The sequence below is a fragment of the Hirundo rustica genome, chromosome 2 (assembly GCF_015227805.2).
Source record: "Hirundo rustica isolate bHirRus1 chromosome 2, bHirRus1.pri.v3, whole genome shotgun sequence".
Lineage (NCBI taxonomy): Eukaryota > Metazoa > Chordata > Aves > Passeriformes > Hirundinidae > Hirundo > Hirundo rustica.
The window spans coordinates 22,464,941-22,482,474 of NC_053451.1; the positions used below are offsets into that span (position 1 = coordinate 22,464,941).

Consider the following 17,534-nt stretch of genomic DNA (forward strand, 5'->3'; position numbering starts at 1 on the left):
CCTGCCAGGTCCTTTCAGCTCTCCCAGCTGCACACAATGTGGCAGGATGCGATGGGAGGAGCAAGGATTGCCCCAGTTCACGTGGATTTGCTTCACTTGCAGGAGAGAGCAGCCTTTCAGCAGCACCAGATGAGAAACACCTGAACCCACCCTAGGGGTAATGCTATACCTGCATGACCCACTACTTATATTCCTGACATATGCAAGCAGAGACTTTAATCCCCCACACTGTCAAGAAACTCATCCCTCCACAGCTGACTCCTGTATTCACCCAGGGAGGGAAGATGAATGAAATTCAGAACACACCTGACATCACAGCAATCTATCCTTCAGCAATGGAACTCAGCAAAATGCTCTGAAGGAAGCATGTGTAAGAAAGCCTCCCATCCCCCTTTCCTCCCCAGAACACCTCTTTTCTCTTGTTTTTGGTGTTGTGCAGAAGGCTTGTCGGGCTACTACCCACACAAACCCCTGTGCCCTCCAGCCTAGCCTGTACTATGAAGTACAAGCCATGTCTTCTAGAAACAGCACAGGAGAGTCTTCCACGGCAGCGTGTGCCAGGCTGGGGAGCTTACAGCATTTCTCCTTTAAGGCCTGGATTTTGTAATTAGGTCAATGTAAGTAGAAAGGTCCTCCTGCATGGCAAACCTACACCTGCTTTCCCTCACTGTCACCCCCAGTTAGACCTGAGCTACCCTGCATCAGTGAGTGATGATCTCCCTCACCAGACCAGTCTGCACTGGAATTAGAGAGGTGCTCCTGCTCTGCTCAGCAGTTAAGAATCCCCAACACAAGACACTTGCACAGAGTTATGCAAACCCTACACAAGCCAGCTAGCAGCTCTCAGCTTCTTGAAGCCTTGCTTCTTTTTGCATGTTTTGTTCTAAATTGCTTATCTCTTTGTTACAAAGATGCTCAGAACAACCTGCAGCAGCAGTACTGTGGATTAGCAGGGTATCAAAATAGAAAAAAAACCCCAAAAACACTATCCACACAGGATATCTCAGAGTATTTTTATTTAACAAAAACAGCTGTTTAATTAGAAACCAACAATGTCCACATGGTTACAGATTTTCATAGGCATCGTTGTTAACTCTGCATACAGCTCCAATCAGGCTCTATAATCACCTCATCACCACAGCAACAGCACAGCTCAGAACCTGAACGACATCCAGGTGTGACTTCCACACATTATGGGCCTGAAGACATACACAGCACAGCAAGCTTTTCTATTGTAGTGGCCACAGTGTCATTACTTTGGTACAAAAATCACTGATATTGCTGTTATTCATTAGTTAATTTGTGACTTACTTGTAATAACTGGCCTGTTCCCCATCAAAGATTTGATGTCTGTACGAAAAGTATGATTAAAATTGAGCTGCTCCTTTTGGTCACTTGACAGGAGTGCTGTACATCCACTGCCCCTGCCTTGCTCCGACTGCCATCAGACCACAGAACTCAAAGGACAGACTATCCCTGTGTCCCAGGACAGCTCATCAGCTAGCAATTCATGGCTTCAGATTTTATTTTTTTAAAAAATAAAAACCGTAGAGAAAGGAATATATACATGGGTGGCTTCAAGTTTGCATTTCAGGATAAGGCAGTGAAGTTTACATGTGTAAATGCCAGTGCAGCTGAGCCCTTTTTAGGAGGCTCTTTCAGGAGGCAGCCTGCAGAAAGAAAAGCTTTGGGGAGTGGGCTCCCCTGAGCAGTCAGCCTGGAAGGGCTCCCTGGATCCCAGGCAGCACATGCCAAACACATCAATCATGCACCTTGTGTAGTAAAGGCTGAGGCTCACAGAAAGTGATGTCCCAGCCAGGGGGAAAACACCTTCCCAGCCCCAATACTGTGAAGTTGCCATGGCACTAAAAACAGATGATGAACCAAAGCTGCTTCTTCAGAGGAAAGAAGAAAGGAGCTCTAACGAACACACAGAGAGAAGGCACGGAGGGAAAGGCTGCATTGCACCTTCTCCCTTGCCAGCTCTCCTGTACACTTCAACTCACCACAACCTGCACAGCAACAGGCACACTCCATAGGTACATGTTCCTGTGCTGGTCATGCTGCCAGAATAGCCAGGTGCCCAAGGCCAGAACAACTTTGTGCAACTTCTCCTTAGCGTTGAAGCAATTTGGAAAAAATAAATTATTTTTAAAAACAGCTATGAGGCAAGTCTCAAATTGCTTAAACTAACAAAAGAATTGCCCACTCTAAACATTCATTGTTCTGCTCATGTGGAAAGAAGAGGTAGAACGAGTGGACAGAGACCCACCAGAAGCATAAAGGCATTTTAAAGTAACGGTGGAAAAATGACAGACCATAAATCATCATTTTCCAGAGCCTCAGGCAGTCATTCGGCTAACTGCCATAGCTGAAGGTGTCAATTTAATCACCAGTCACAATTCTCTAAGGGCACAAAGAGTAGCTTAAAGTCCTGTGAGGTATTGGCAGGGGTTCATACTTTTTGCCTTACTGTACGTTAGAATCTGGCACATTAGTGACCGGTTTGGACTTTTGCTGTTGGTTGTAGCACTTATCTTCCTCTGCTGTGCAAGGGAACATTGTGTTATCAGCAATGGCCGCACGTCTGGGCTGGCACAGGGCCCCGATGTCCCTGCTCTGCTGGGCAGGCTGGAATGCCAGTGGAATGGGGTTACTTCCCATCACAGAGTGCTGTGGCTCAGATTTGTGACTAGGGCAGTGGTAACAACACAGGGGTGCTTTAGGTGGCACTCAAGAGTGTTTGTATGCTGTCGAGGCCTTTGCTTTTTACCTCTCTGCCCTGCCAGTGAGGAGGCTGGGCATGGGCAAGGGGCAGGGGAAGAAATGCAGGCAGGACAGCTGACCCTGGCTAACCAAATTACTGCTCATTAGTAAGAAGAAGCAGAACCTTCAACTTGTAAAATTGATGCAGATGTACTGAGTCATGTCAATCAGTTTTGCATTTATGTAACTTTATATAGAATTATATCTGTGTGTGTGTATATATATATATCTAGCTATAAAGAACTAATTACTTATTTAGAATATTAAAGATCACCGCCTTCCAAAAATTAAATTATTTCACAGTTATCACATAAAATCCTGGTTCTGCTGAAGTCAGCAAGCGCATATTGACTGTTTTCCAGAGTCATCATTCTAGGGTTTCCTCATTCCAAAGTTTACATTTCTTTCTTCTTTTTTCTTTTTTTTTAGTGAATATGCCGTGTGTTGCAATTTCATGGTGGTGTGAAACAAAAATAAATTAAGCACCATAACAAAATACTAAGAAGCCGACCTTTGAAGATGGAGCAATTATTCATACTGTTTCACCATTTGAAATTAATTCTAATTGGCACTGAAAATTTTTCTTTCCTGTTCACTATTACCAGAGCTACTACTGTAGAAGCAAATACACAAAATAAAATGTTGATGCACCTTTTATGCTACAATATTAGCTTTATTTTCCAGTGGAAAATTACAAGTTTGTGACATAATAAAAAAAAAGAAGAAAATATTTGTTTAGTTTTTACATTTTTTCCACTCCTGTTCTATACCTTCTCTTTAAAATGCATGTTCTGTAAGAAAAAGATATTAAAAACTACTGAACTAAAACTGGCTAACACCATCCAAGGTTCAAAGACCAACTTACTTTAAAAATCCGGCCTGCTGAATGGTACTAGTGTGATAAGTGAAGTGCTGCAAATAAACAATTTACAGGACAGAAGCCCAGAACACTACTGAAAGCTTAGCTAACATTCTGTTGGAATAATGACTTCATGGACTGGGTATCTATTTTCAGATGTAGTCATCCTGGGAAAAAAAATCCATGTAAAATCTATGCACAAGAGTATTTCCATTAGTGTAAACACCGTTAAATTGTAAGAGAAGATGCAGATGTTTCTGTCACCCAGTTTCATCCTAGTCCTCCTCTGCCACCCCCAGGCTGTGCTGCCACTGAACAGCTGCAGTTCTCAAAGCTTTCTTCACCAAGGGAGCTCCCTGTCCCAACAGTCTGAAAGCGTTTGTGGGACTGAGCATCCGGAGTTCTGAATTCTCATTTTGGTTCTCCCATTGCTGTTCCATGACCTGCCGGGTTAAATCGGATCCCTTCTCATTTCTGGGATGGAAAAGGCACTGCTGACCCCCTTTGTCCTCGCCGGGGCACTGCAGGTGAATTATGTGAAATCCACAGCGTTCAGGCGTGCTGGGTATGCGAGAACCAAAGCGACAATGCCAGCACACATTCCCAGAGAAGGGGCTGTGCATACCTCAGTGCTGAGACACGTCCTGCCTTTGCCACAGTGCAGGTGAAAGACGTGGAGGAGAGGCCACCCCTGCAATCACTTCTCACCAAGGCACTGCTGGAATGCAGCACCACAGCTCCAGATCAGCACTGGCTTTCCCTCTCAGAACACCCACCTGCTATAGCTTTCTATTCCTCGTCTGTGCTGCAAAAGCGTTACAAAATGGAGCTAGTCAGCGTTCAGGATCAAGGCCAGAGTCTCCATTCCTAGGGATCTGGGATTTAAAATTAAGTAAAAAGTAACACAGAGTACTGGTTATAACGAAGAAGGGATAATACTAATTAGAAGGGACTACTATTTCTTCCCAGAGAAAAGAAGCTGTTTTCTGAGCTGTGTATTTGTGGGAATGAAACACCTGCCAGAGAAATCTCTCAATCCCGCTGGTAAAACATCATGTTCCTTTGACGAAGCACACATCCAAACTACTAAGCATGACTGTTTTTAGGGTTTCTTAGCAAACAATCTTGTTCTGCATGATGACTGCTGGCAGGTTAAGAGCTCCCAGACCTGTCAGTCCTTTTCACAGCCAGACCCCCACCAAAATCACAGCCATAGAGTTCTACCCGAAGGGCAATCCCACGGTACCGTGTTTTTGGAACAATGCGGATGAACCTGGACAGGATGGGCGGGTTTAAAAAATTCTTGACGTGCCCATTGCTGTTTGCATTACCCAAGAAAACCTGCAAATACACAAATACAATTGGTTAAAAGGTGGCACTTGAAAAAATCCTGCCTTTTCTCTTTCCAACAGTTCCAAGCTGTTGCATTAGTCACACCCAGGGTAGATGGACTGGCTCATTTCTGGTTTTCAACAAGACTACAACAAGTCTCTTCCTAACAGGCTGGGTTAAAAGTAGTTCAGGCCATGCTACAGCTAGCAATAGCTGAGTCTGAATGGATTAAACAGCTTCTGTTTCCATCCACACCAGAAAATTTGCCATTCTAATTTCAAACCCCCAAACTTCCCTTATTTTACTGCTGCTAATAGCCCTTGTGAGTTAGGCTGGTGTAAGGTAATATGGGAAAAAGTACAAAGTACTGTGTCTGCTCCGTGGGTATCTGAAGTTCCCCAGCTCTGCTATAGCAATACTGCTCACTAACATTAATTTCACTTAAAAAATCAGGGCAGAAAAAAAAAAACAAAAACTTAAAAGAGGCCCTGGAGGATCCATTGGTCACCCCAATTAAATGTCCTTGTGCCTTCAAACTAAATGTCCTCCTTTACAAGCAGTGTCAGCTCCTTTTATCACATTGTTGGCTGCATTCTCTGCAGATACAGCATTTGTTCCTTTTATTATGATTATGATTGCTAAAATCAGATGGATACTGTGACATTATCTGTAGTAACCCCAGCTCCCTGACACTTTACAGTCCAGTGAGAATATCAGTTTGGCTCGCATTCTGCCTTTGAGCCTTGACTGTGTCTAGCAGCTAAAACCAAACAACAATTCAATTGCCTGGGCTGACAGTGATACCTTTGGCACTGAGCTTGAACCCTCTGTGTAGGATTTCCACTCGGAGCCTTCGTTGCTGTACAGAAGAACATAGGTTTTCACAAAGTTTTCGGCTGACATGGACGTGACCCCCTGCGTGGCAATAGCAGTGATCTTCTTAGCTGTGAGGAGATCGATTTGCAGCCACTGTTGGTTGTTGTTCCACTACAATTGATAGAGAAGTTTGTGTATTAGCAAACATGTCTATGTCTGCATTCGCTTAAGTGAAAAATCTTTTTTACAGGTAGTTAAAAATGCATCAGAACCGTATCAAAGAAGGCCAGAAGAGTAAAGCTGAGGCAAGTCACAAGCACTCTTAGTGACCTATATAATAATTAACTTCATCACTGCAGGTAGAGTATTTGGAGTCTTAAGATTTACACTTTAATTTTCAATACATAATAAAATATACCAGAGATTTACCTCCAGTATTAAAACATAATACTAACACCAAATGCTTATACAAAAGAGCAGCTTCCAGCAAATCTCGAGGTGCTTTGTGAAGAAATGCAGCTCCATTTCAAAGACACAGAAGTTCACATGCCTTGCTGAAGGGTCACCCACCCCCAGATCCACTAGGCTGCACTGCCTATAAGCCAACCTAGAATGGATTTCTTTAACCTCTTTGAGACAAATATTCAAATTACACTCATCTCTTGAAATTAAAATGGGCTATTCCCACAGGGAAGTTCTGCAGACTGCGGCCCAGAGGAGATCATCCATCTCTCAAAGTATTTCACTGCTGCTGCCAGAAGCTCAACAAGTTTTCTGCTGAAGAGCTGAGCGGTGCTCTTCCCAAAGGATGGGTGTGAAGTGACCCTATCACGCTCAGCACTGGACAGAGCATGACCACACAGGCAGCACGAATTTATTAACCAGCTGTCCCTGCTGCCTTCCATGTTTTTGCCTTGTTACCTTGGCTCGCCAGGCGTTCATCTTTCCACTCTGATTGAGACGAGCAAGTGAAGCGTCCCACGTGTTAAACCAGGATGTCTTAGTAGATGAGGCTGTTATCTGGGTGTTCTTGATCTCTCCACTTTCCATTCCAAGGGGCAAAGAGCAACCTGTTCAGAGGAGCACCGTGTCATCTCCAGCACACCCAAGGTGCCACAAGCATTGGAATGGAGAAGACCCACAGTTTTAGCTTCATTTAAAGTATTAGGTAAAATACTTAATATTAAAATATGAGGTAAAAAAAAATTAGGTCAGAATGAAAGTGTCAGCACTTGGCCAATCCTTACCATCTACTTCACAGCCCAGAAGCTCCATGCGAAGAGTAGGCCTGTTGTAGAACTCGGTGGGGTAGAGTCTGATGTACCTAGCAATAATGGGGGGATCAATGATGTTCTCTTTTATCTCATAGGCATTGGAATTACCTTCAAAAATCTATTTAAAAGAAAAAAAAAAACAAAAAACCTTCACTCATACTTAGTTTAATGCAAACACAAGCTTGGATGCTGAAAGCCTGCTCTGTTACAACCGTAGTCTTTTTTATGCCCTTAGCCCCATCCACAGTGATAGCACACCCTATGCTGCAGGGCCACTTGAAACACCTCATGGTCCCATCTTAGCATATTTGGAAGTGTCTGAAGGCCTCCGCTTAAATAAGCGACCTTTTAATGTAAGTCTGTAAGAATACACGAGCAAAGGGGCAAAAGGAGAGGTAAAAGACAACAGGCTTTCCATTTGGGAGCTGTATCACAGAAACCTCAGGGTAAATTGAAGGGAGCAGCTGGGCACCAGATGAACCTCTTTCAGCATACAACCACACTCACCACACAGGCCTTCTGCAGGCAAATCAGACAGCTCAACACTCAGCTGCTGGGGCAGATCAAAGGAAGGGGTGAGAAGCAGAATCTAATCCCAAAAGGAGCTAAGGGCCTGATTTTTACTTCAGCTTCCCGCTTCCTTCAAAAAAGCTGCCCTGGGCTTAGGAAATAATTGTAGAGAGAGATGCCTGTGAGAAAGCCAGCCTCCACACAGTCAAGGTCACAAGGCCAATCCAAACCACAGTGCAGGTAGCTCCCCACCTTACAATTTGTCATCTAGTCTGAATTTCATCAGTTTGGTTAATGCCCTTTGGGGCTTCGAGCTGTACCTACTAAGGCTCCAAAGGCCATCATTTTTTCCACTCTTTCTTAACATTAAACAAGACTTGCTGTATCACTCAGTGATGCTGCCTAGGTTGTTGCAAGCCCCATGGCACAGACAGACCTTTCCTGTTGGTGAGCTGTCTCCTTTGAAGGTGTTCCATGTCCGTTTGTCTTTGCTGTAAACAAGAAAATACTTCTGGATGTACAAGGACTTAAAAAACTGCTTGGCTCCCTGTGTTTGTATCCCAGTGAGCAAAACCTGTCTTCGAAAGTCCACCTAGGAACAGCAAAGAGAGTTTATAAAGTCAATAATGCGCAGCAAAACCCATATAATCCTTTAGCATTTACACAGTAGCTTTGAGCCCTGCATTTTAACATGCACAACACTAACATTCTCTAAAGGAATAATAAATACCGGAGTCCAAATTAATGCTCTCTCGTTTCATTTGTGTATTTGCGTGTGCATTTGATTTCAGAGGCCATTTTACAGGGTACCTGTGTGTCTGTGGTAGGCACAGCTCCCCCCACCCCATTTTACAGATAGGTCAAAGGAGCACAGAGAAACTAAAGGCTCACACTTTTAGAAGCCACCTCTAATTTCAGATATTTAGGCTGCAAAAAGGCATACGACATTCTGAAGTGCTGAAAAGCCACCATTCCTGCTGATAACAAATCTAAGCACTTTAGCACATAAAAACAGACCTGGAAGGTGTGCCTGTCAGCACTGAAATTCCTTCTTTGGGACATGCCCTCCATACCTCTGCACACTTCACTGCAGCAACCTCAGCTTCTCACAACCACAGCCACCCGTTAAATTCTTTCTCTTCCCAATATTATTTCCACTTCCACATCAGATCTACCAACCTTCTCCCCCCTACTTCACTTCCACTAACTTGCTAGTATGTCAAATGTTAGCAAGCCAGACACAACAGCCACCTGCTTAACTTGAGTAACTTTTATCTTCCAACCAGTTTTAATGAGATTTATATCATTATTCAGCTATTAATCAGCTATTCTCTCCAAATTTGGGTATGTAGTGCAACAGTCAGTGGGATGGAAGAAAAACACAGAAGTGAGGTGATTGAATGATACAGTGCTTGAAGTCATAATTACAGGCTTAGTTTCCCTGTGAAGACAACTGAGCTCTGTCAAGTGGGATGGCAGCATACAAACCAAGCAAAAATCTATCTGAAGCAAGGCTTGAGGATATTACACTCTAAATGATCACCCACCAAGCACATACATACTAATATGTACTGTTATGTAGACAAAGGAAAGATAAAGTAGGAGAAAGAATGACTCCATTTGCCTACAAAATGGTTACCATCTAAATTGTGGGGGTAACTGTCCAGACAATGAGCCTCAACAGCAGCAGAGGCTGGGTTACCCCAAGGAAGAACAGCTCACGGCACCACCAGTCTTGCCAAATCTTTCCAGCTTTCCCCTGCAGTCTTCTCAGTGACAAGAGCAGCTTGACCTTCTAAAATAAACTGTAAGAAAATCATATCTCAATGATGTTGTAACTTACCTGGATCCAAGGGAGTTCTTCCTCCACTGCTGTACTCCAAGCATTGTATGTCCCGTAATTATTTAATCGAGCTAACTTTCCTCAAGCTGGAGGAAAGGGAGTAAAAGAAGTAATTGAGGCCACTTAAATGTGAGATCTCCCTTACTTATAGGGACTGAAGCACACAGTGTTTAGTATCAGTTGGTTATACTTTAAATACTAGGAACTTTTTCTACAATATTTTCAAAATATCCTGTCTTCTTAACATAAATGGTGACATCACTGTTTGTTTGACACACCTCAAAGCACAAACTGGTAGCAGAGAAAGACTGTTAATAAAAGGGGAGACCAAGCTGGAAATTAAGCATAAAAGGTATTCCTAAATGAAGACATTTCATGCAGCAGGTTCCCTAATTAAAACATTCTTTAAACTTTGTTGCTTAACCACGAAAGCAGCGACTGACAGACAATTAAAACTCAATTCATTGCGCCTACTGAATGTGTTCAACCATAATGGGAAAATGACTTCCTGTCATTTGACTTTCTGTCAAACCTCCTGATTCCTTGTGGCTAACTGAGGGCTTGGGTGCAGGAGAAGCCTAAATAAAATACACTTTTGTGTGTGCTGGAAATAGACCTTGACCACTTGTAACCAGGAAATTTAGGAAAACATATGACCTCACATGATTCACCCTTATTGCTGTTGCCATTAGAAAATAAGAATCATGCCATTACTTAAAACTGATTAGCTAATGAACATCTAGGAAGAAAACCCTATGTACACATGCTTTATAAATTGCTTAAGTGTTTCAAAAACTCCCAGGGTCTCTCCTGATGTCACATATATGCCACACAATCATCCACTCTTTATGTTGCTAGAGTCTTAAACAGCTCTTGACAATCAGATGCCCAGCTCTCATGAAGGACCGGGCTCTGCTGAGAGCTGTAAATTCTCCCCTTTTATCTTCTACCCTTTCACAATTATATATATCTAGAACCAAAATGCTGAACATTTTGAAACAGGAGGTATGAAAGTAGTTAGGATGGGAAAAAGGAACTTGCAGATTCAAGGGGTAGATGGAACTCAATGATCCTTGTGGGTCCCCTCAATTCAGGATATTCTCTAACTCTAAAAATATCATGTTCATTCAAAAGACAAACAGGGAGTGTATCATTTGCTTTGCATGGAGCCCAGGGAACACAGAAATATCCTCTGCCTCCCTCTTGGTTATTCTACCATATTTATGCACAAAAACCCCAGAAGTGCTGTGGATTGGGAAGGTGGCAGGACAGCTCAAAATGTCAGAAAAAATTCCAAAATGGAGATCTGTATGTGAGTAATTAAATTCTATCTCAATTTCTTACTTTTAATGAAAGAGCATTATATATATAAATATATAAAAGGCCGAACTGAACATTGTCCCCCTTATAAATTTCTACTAGAAGGGAATTTACACCTCTTTCTAGAACTACATACAGCTCAGAGCACAAAGAGCCCTTAGCAATCAGTAAATAAAGTCAGTTACAGCAAAGCAGAACCAGCCTTGAAGCTTGGCTTGGTGGTAGACTGTTCCTGAGAGCACTTAATACAGGACATGTCATGTGTCATGTTTGTTCGTCTGAATTTGAGATTCAAACACAGTATTTTGAGGAAAACAGGAGTTTTCAAGTGCCAAGATGAATTTTTGTCTAGAGCAAAGAAGGCAGGAGTAACCACAAGAAAATCCATAGGGGGGGGAGGGACGAAACTCTCCTTGCATTTGGCAGACTTTTCCCTTCATGTGCTCACAATAACATTGCACTGTATTGATAAAAACAGGCTCCCCAAAAGGTCTCTCTGCTTTAAAGCACACTACTCTTCTAACTTCCATGTTGTAAGGGGCACAGAATCTTACAGTTAAGGGTAATGGCCACGCAGCTTTGTACTTTATTCCTCGCTAAAAAACAAACAACAACAAGGAAAAAAACCAAACCAAAACAAACCAAACCAAAAAAAAAACCAACCATCACAAAACCCTCTAATGTAATCCACCACAAAATGTATGCCTTATTTCTGAATACTGTCATCAGAACAATTATTTTAGTACTTTAACAGCATGTGATTGTCAGCTGATAAAGCTTTGTACTTTTTATTAACCATTTGAGACATGTTTTGAGACAAAGGGAGGAACACCCGGGATGCTGCATCACACAAAATCCCAAAATCCCAAAGAGAACCCCCTCCAAAAGCTGACAGAGAAAGGTTTCAAGGCACTCCAGAACTCAGACAGCCGTTTGTGTCTGCTCAGGCCACCCCAATTCTGTCACACCCACCTGAGCCGTGCAGGCCAGGCCAAGGCTCCCCTTCCTCCTGGGGAATCGCTCCCTGAGACCGCAGATGTCCATCCTGGGCAGCACCTGGACACAAGGTGAGAAAGGCAAAATGAAGATTTTCTCGTTTGCTGACAGCTTCAAGCTGACTGCATTTGGCCAGGATTATTTGAAACCAAACTGCTCTGCAGCTGCCCCAAGCCTGGAGTTTGCAGAAACAAAACGAGCTCCCCCTCCTGCCTCATTTGCTGCCGTCTCTGATTGAGGGAGAACCACACAATGCAAATGATAATAGGGAAGATGCTAAGAGCCGTCCAAAGCCCCCAGGATGGCTGGCACCAGGGTTCACTCCCTCCTCTGGCTGATGGAACTCAAAACCAGGTGTTCTGGGATTTAAGGAGCAAAACCCAGCTCTGCCGCTTGCTGTTCCACTCCCTCCCACGTTTGCACAGCAGGAATATCGCTGGGCTCTGCGTCACGCCCCAAAGCAGCAGCCCTGGGACCCAGAACACTCTCCCCTTCCCAGACACCGAGCTGACCGGCCGGCCTCACATCCTCCGAGGGCAGAAAATACACGAACCACTAACAAATGGGTGTTTTAGACCAAACGGGACCCAGCGCAGAGGTCAAATATCCCAGGCTGCGTTCCTGAGCATTCCCAAGGCTTTTGGACAGGAAAGCAAAACTTGGCACATCAAGGACCGTTTCCCTCGTAACAATATCCTCCCTAAAACTTCCCACGTTAAGCCCGGGTATTTGTAACATCCTCGGGAACACGTTCCACAGAGAGCAGCGGGTCCCTCGTCACAGGAGCGGCAGCAGAAGAACCTCGGCCATAAAGGGCCATTTACCTTGCACAGCATCCTCAGGAAAACTTCCCACATAAAGAAGGACCGGGCCCCCCTGCAACAACCTCGGCGCAACAGAGCGCTTTTCCTTCTCCCGTACCGCCCCTTTTCCACGCCGGCAAAAACAATTCCTGAGTAGAAACAGATCCTCACCCGCTCCAAGGACCGAAGCTCTGCGGCTCATCCGCACGGGCTGACCCCGCTCCGGGGAGGAATCTTCACACAGCCCCCCAAACCCGGCTCCACGTTTCCCCTTGTTCCCGCTGACCTGGAAAGCCACAGGTGAACGCCGTCCCTCGGCCCTCGCGCCCGCGATCGGCGCCGCTCCGGGCCCAAATCCGCTCCCGGCTCCTGCCGAGGCTCGGCTCGGCCCGGCAAAAACCGGCTCAAAGAGAATTTGTTTCCCAGCAAAAGCGGGAATTGGCTGAAAGCCTTCTTTCCTGGGGGGCGCGGGGTTTGTTTTCCCTATCCCTTCGCGGTCCAGGATACTGCCGGAGCTGTGTTAGGCGGTGGCAGGAGGAGAGAGCTGCATTTATTTATTCCTTTTTATAACTTCTGTATTTTAATATTATTTTTTACTTTTTGATTTTTGTAATTTTTGTTCATTCTCTTTTATTTTATTGAGTTTTATTTTTTATGTTATTTAATTTTTTGGTATTTTCGCACAGGTTTGATATTTTATTTCTTCTATCTTTGTCTTTTTTACTTTTTATTCTTTCTTTGCTTCTTAATTACTTTTCATTTTAAAAATATTATTTAATTTTTATTTTCTTGTTATTTTATTTTTTATTTTTTGTTTTTATGTTTATTTTAATTTTTAATGTTAGTCTTTAATATAATTTTTTTTAATTTTCCTTTTATTTTTTACCTTCTTTTTATTATTTTTAATTTTTTAATTCTTATTTTATTTACTTTAAAATTTAATTTAATTTAATTTGTTCAAGTTTTCTTTGTTCCTTTTTTTTTTTCTTTTTTTTTTTTCCTTACCCTTTCTTACCCCGAGTATGTGGCAGATTGGCTGTTGGCAACAAAGAAGTTGGAAAATGACAGCCGTGGCCACCCACCGAAGGCCTGGATATAATCGAGAGAGAGCAAAGCCTCTGTACTTTCTGCTCCATTGAGGAACCCGAAGGGAGAAAGCCGTAAACGCCACGGTGCCGTTTTTTTCCTTTTTACCCCCTAACAGGTCTCATTCTACCCACGAACAGTGTTAGCAGCAGTCACTTGATGTCGGGGTGTATTTCAGAGGCAGCAATAAAAGAAAGGAGATTTTTTTTCATTCTGTAACTCTCCAAACCTCATTGTTTAGTAAGAAAGAAATCCAAAACAAAGATAACAAACAACAACAAAAAAAAACCCCAAAACACAAACCCCCCACAATCAACCCCCCTGAAAAAATACACAGAAAGAGAAAATCTGCCAATATTATTTTAGTGAGAATGAAATCTTTACCCTTAGAAAAGCAGGCTCATTTAATTCTAATTAACTGTGGTTCTGATGTGTTAGGTTAATGAATTCCTATCATTTAAAATATCATTTGAAATATAAACAAATAAACACAGAATTTAAAAATCAATTCAAAAATAGGAAAGTATAAATAATAAAAATAGAAATGTAAAATATGAAAAATAATATGAGTAATATAAATAAATACAATTGGTTATATGACACGTTATGTGTATTATAATATATATAACATGCACAGATATGAATAAAAAATAAATGGTAATGATGACTATAACTATAATAAATGCTAAAAATTTGATATGTGGCCTACAATCAAGGCTTTTTTGGTTTGAATGTGGTGAGTGGCAGGGTTGTGGGAGTTGCGCTTGGGGATCTTTTGGGGCATTTCTTTGAGAGGATTTTTGGGCGGGGATTTTTGGGCCCGTTCTTTTTTGCCTCCCTTCTCTGCCTGTCCCCGAGCCCGGGCTGTGAGCGCGGTGCAGTGCTGCCGCCCTGTGGATGCAGAGCAGAACTGCAGCTCTCCCCCGTGCCCGTCCCCGCCATTCGTAGGCGTCCCGGGCTGGAAGTACGGTGCAGCGCTGCCACCCTGTGGACAGAGAGCGGTACTGCAGCTCCCCCCGTGCCCGACCCTGCTGTGCGTGGGAGCCCCGGGCTGTGAGCTCGGGGCAGTGCTGTGGACACAGAGCGGTCCTGGGAAGTTCTGAGGGGATTTTGGACTTCCGGGGGGGAAATCTGGGGGAAGTTTAGGACTTCTGGGGGACTTACTGTAGGTCCAAACCTCTCCCCTTTCCCTTTCAGGTCTGGTTCTGTCTGCTGTTGTCATCGTGGCCAAAAAAGAGGGGAGCTGAGGGCGCCAGGACTCACCTCCCCCCCCACCCCCAACCCCCAAATAAAACCCCTCCAAAAACTACCAACAAACGAACTTGACTTTTGTCCCGTCCCGCGCCCCCCTCCCCAAATTCGGATTTCTGGGGGCTCCCAGCGCCCTTATTGGGGCTCCCCCCTCAGGGCTCCCTGCGCTGCCACCTTCCCACGAGCTCGGCGAGGATACGATGGCCCCCAGATCTGCGGGAGCAGCGGGGCTCAGTTGGGAAATCATGACAGGAAGCACCTGCAGCTGCACGGGTCCGGTCCCCCACCCGCCATCTCTATGATTTCCGCGTGGCGAAGGGGAGTCCCGGTACTCCGAGCCAATAACTGTATGATTCCGATCGGGCGGGGGGCGTTCCCGCTCCTCTACTCCTTATCTCTGTGATTTCCGGTGCCCCTCTTTGCTATCTCGATGATTCCGAGAGAGCGAGGAGCATTTCCGGTCCGCCACCCCCTATCTCTATGGTTTTTCTGCGTGGCGGAGCGGACTTCCGGTGCCTCTCTGTGCTATCTCGATGGTTCCACGAGGGCGGGGGCGATTTCTGGTCCGCCACCCCTTATCTCTATGGTTTCCGCGTGGCTGAGGGGCGTTTCCGGTCGTCCTCGCCCCCCAAAACCCTCGATTCCTACCTGGATCCCTCCAGTTGCCCTGGGGACACCCCCCCCCCCAAATTTCCTCTGCCATGTTTTCCCCCCTCTCCGATTTTTGGCGAACCCCGAATTCCCCCCGGGCCCCCCCAGTCCCTTCCCTGATTTCGGCGCCTCCCGAGGCCCGTGGCTCGGGGGGCGGTCGCGACTGGGGCTCGGAGGCTGAACCCCCCCGGGTTTGGGGGCGCTGCCCCGCGGTGCCGGGGGGGCCCCTGCAGCCGCCGGAGGAGGAAGAGACCCAGAGGTGAATTTGCGGGGGAAATCTGGGGGCTCGGGGGCGGATTTGGGGGTTAAGAGGAAAAATGTGAGGCTTTGGGGGTGGAAATGTGGGGGTTCAGGAGGGAATTGGGAGGGTCCCGGGGAGCACTTTGAGTCATTGAAAACCGATACAGTCACGGACAAAGACCCTCTAACTAATTAAAGTTAGAAAGTGGTATGTTTATTCACCGGCGGGCGGCACGGGAGTCATCTCCGAAAGGCGTGGCCGCTCCGAACAAGGCTCTTTGCTCTCTATTTATTTTCCAAGATCTTACATACAATACATATGCATAACCCCAGCACCTCCCATCCCCGCTCTGTATTAAAATGAGGCTATCAGTCCTTCACGCGTGCGCAGTTCTTCTCTTGAATTGGGTCGGTGGTCTCGAATTGGGTCAGTGGTCTCAAAGGATGAAGTCAGGAGAGTCTTCATCAGGTCTCTGTGACCCTCTGGCACTGTCCAAGGTCCCCTGCTTCGTGATTGATTGAACCAAGTCCAGGTGCTGGCCATTGTTCTTAGTGGTTTCAGTCTGTTCTTATGACGGTTCACTTACTCCACTTTTTCTATAAACAAGCTCATAATACAACAGTTAGCTCTAGCTTGGGCATCTAATAATCATTAACCTACCATTTACTAATCTAACTTACATCTTGATCAATATAAATTGCTTCTAACCCTTAGCTAAAATCTTAAGTCTTAAAAGTCATGTATCATTTCCCCACTCCTTTTTCAAAGTTAGTAAATTCTTTTACTAATATGTAAATTCTTCTTTATCTAGCAAAACTGTGTGGTAGGGGTCCTTTAAAACTGTACTATATGCTCTTAATATTAAAATTAAAGCTGCTGGTTGCTTCAGCATTCTCCAATTCCAAAGAAGTATTATAGCAAACAAAATCAAACTTATACCAACTAAATTAAACAAAACAATAATCAAATAAACCAAGGTATTGAGCAAACCAGTTGCAGCTGGTGACTACCCCAAAAGCACATCCCACCAATGATGGGATGGGCCTTCTACTAACTTTTAAATACTCTCCGTATAGTCTCTGTGTCATGATGCATTGCAATCATAGTTCTCTTTCTTTCTAATTTTTTCTTCTTTTCTTTAATCCATGGTGTTTCAATAATTGTACAACTAAAGTTGAGTTCATCTCTATAGGCACAGGCAATATTTCTTGAACAGTAGTCAAGTTGGTGGGATATGTTTTATATGTTGGTGGGATACAACATGTGCCTAATAGGAAAAATCACATTCTTCAGTTTTGACAAAGTTACAAATGGACAAGTTAAATTAAGTTTACTTACACAGTTGCATTTGTAATTTTTAGCATCTGAATCAGAGACTTACAGGAGATAAAATCATAAGCTTTCCCTTGGCACTTATATTTACCAGTCACATTATAATGCAGTGGTGCTGCATTGGCTGTGGCTATAGCGATGGTCATAAATGCCACAACTTTCCAGGCTATACCTATTTGATTACCCATTACAATTACAAGCTTTCTTATTTTTCAAAAAGTTGTTATATTAGACTTATCATTTATTTTCCCAAGAAAGTTTTAATTTTAGTTCATTTTCACCCAATATAACTTTCCAGAGTTTCTCAGGAGCTTTCTTCACTTGTGAGTGATGGATCCAGGTGCTTTGTTCCTTGATCTTGATTGTATTAAAGATGAGGAGGAGCACTTGGAATGGTCTCTCCCACCGTGGTTCCAAAGTTTTTCTGCAACAGACTTAATGTATACATAATCCC

At 44.1% G+C, this 17,534-nt stretch overlaps 1 protein-coding gene across 2 annotated transcripts; it reads right to left on the reverse strand.

The window, feature by feature from the left end:
• Nucleotides 1-1,006: 1,006 nt before the first annotated feature.
• Nucleotides 1,007-12,860, reverse strand: LOC120749659 (coagulation factor V-like). 2 transcript variants are annotated; one of them, XM_040057306.1, is made up of 7 exons: nucleotides 12,691-12,860; nucleotides 11,693-11,776; nucleotides 7,994-8,149; nucleotides 7,021-7,165; nucleotides 6,695-6,843; nucleotides 5,762-5,944; nucleotides 1,007-4,966 (listed from the first exon to the last, which is right to left on the reverse strand). In XM_040057306.1, exons 2-7 carry the CDS (start codon nucleotides 11,762-11,764, stop codon nucleotides 4,778-4,780), a joined length of 894 nt encoding a protein of 297 aa, XP_039913240.1. In that variant the 5' UTR covers nucleotides 11,765-11,776; nucleotides 12,691-12,860; the 3' UTR covers nucleotides 1,007-4,777. The 2 variants fall into 2 exon arrangements, with proteins under 2 accessions (XP_039913240.1, XP_039913241.1); XM_040057307.2 differs by lacking the exon at nucleotides 12,691-12,860 and adding an exon at nucleotides 9,401-9,486 and having other exon boundaries at nucleotides 7,021-7,097; nucleotides 11,693-11,756.
• Between the last annotated feature and the right edge of the window lie 4,674 nt (nucleotides 12,861-17,534).

Bases quoted from the DNA above. Each gene is read 5' to 3' on its own strand.
- LOC120749659 (XM_040057306.1), bottom strand. From the start codon at position 11,764: ATGGACATCTGCGGTCTCAGGGAGCGATTCCCCAGGAGGAAGGGGAGC. The intron at 8,150-11,692 runs GTGGGTGTGACA...TGCTGTTCCTAG, and splicing joins GCCTGGCCTGCACGGCTCAG to GTGGACTTTCGAAGACAGGT. The intron at 6,844-7,020 runs GTAAGGATTGGC...TCCTCTGAACAG, and splicing joins TCTGGGCTGTGAAGTAGATG to GTTGCTCTTTGCCCCTTGGA.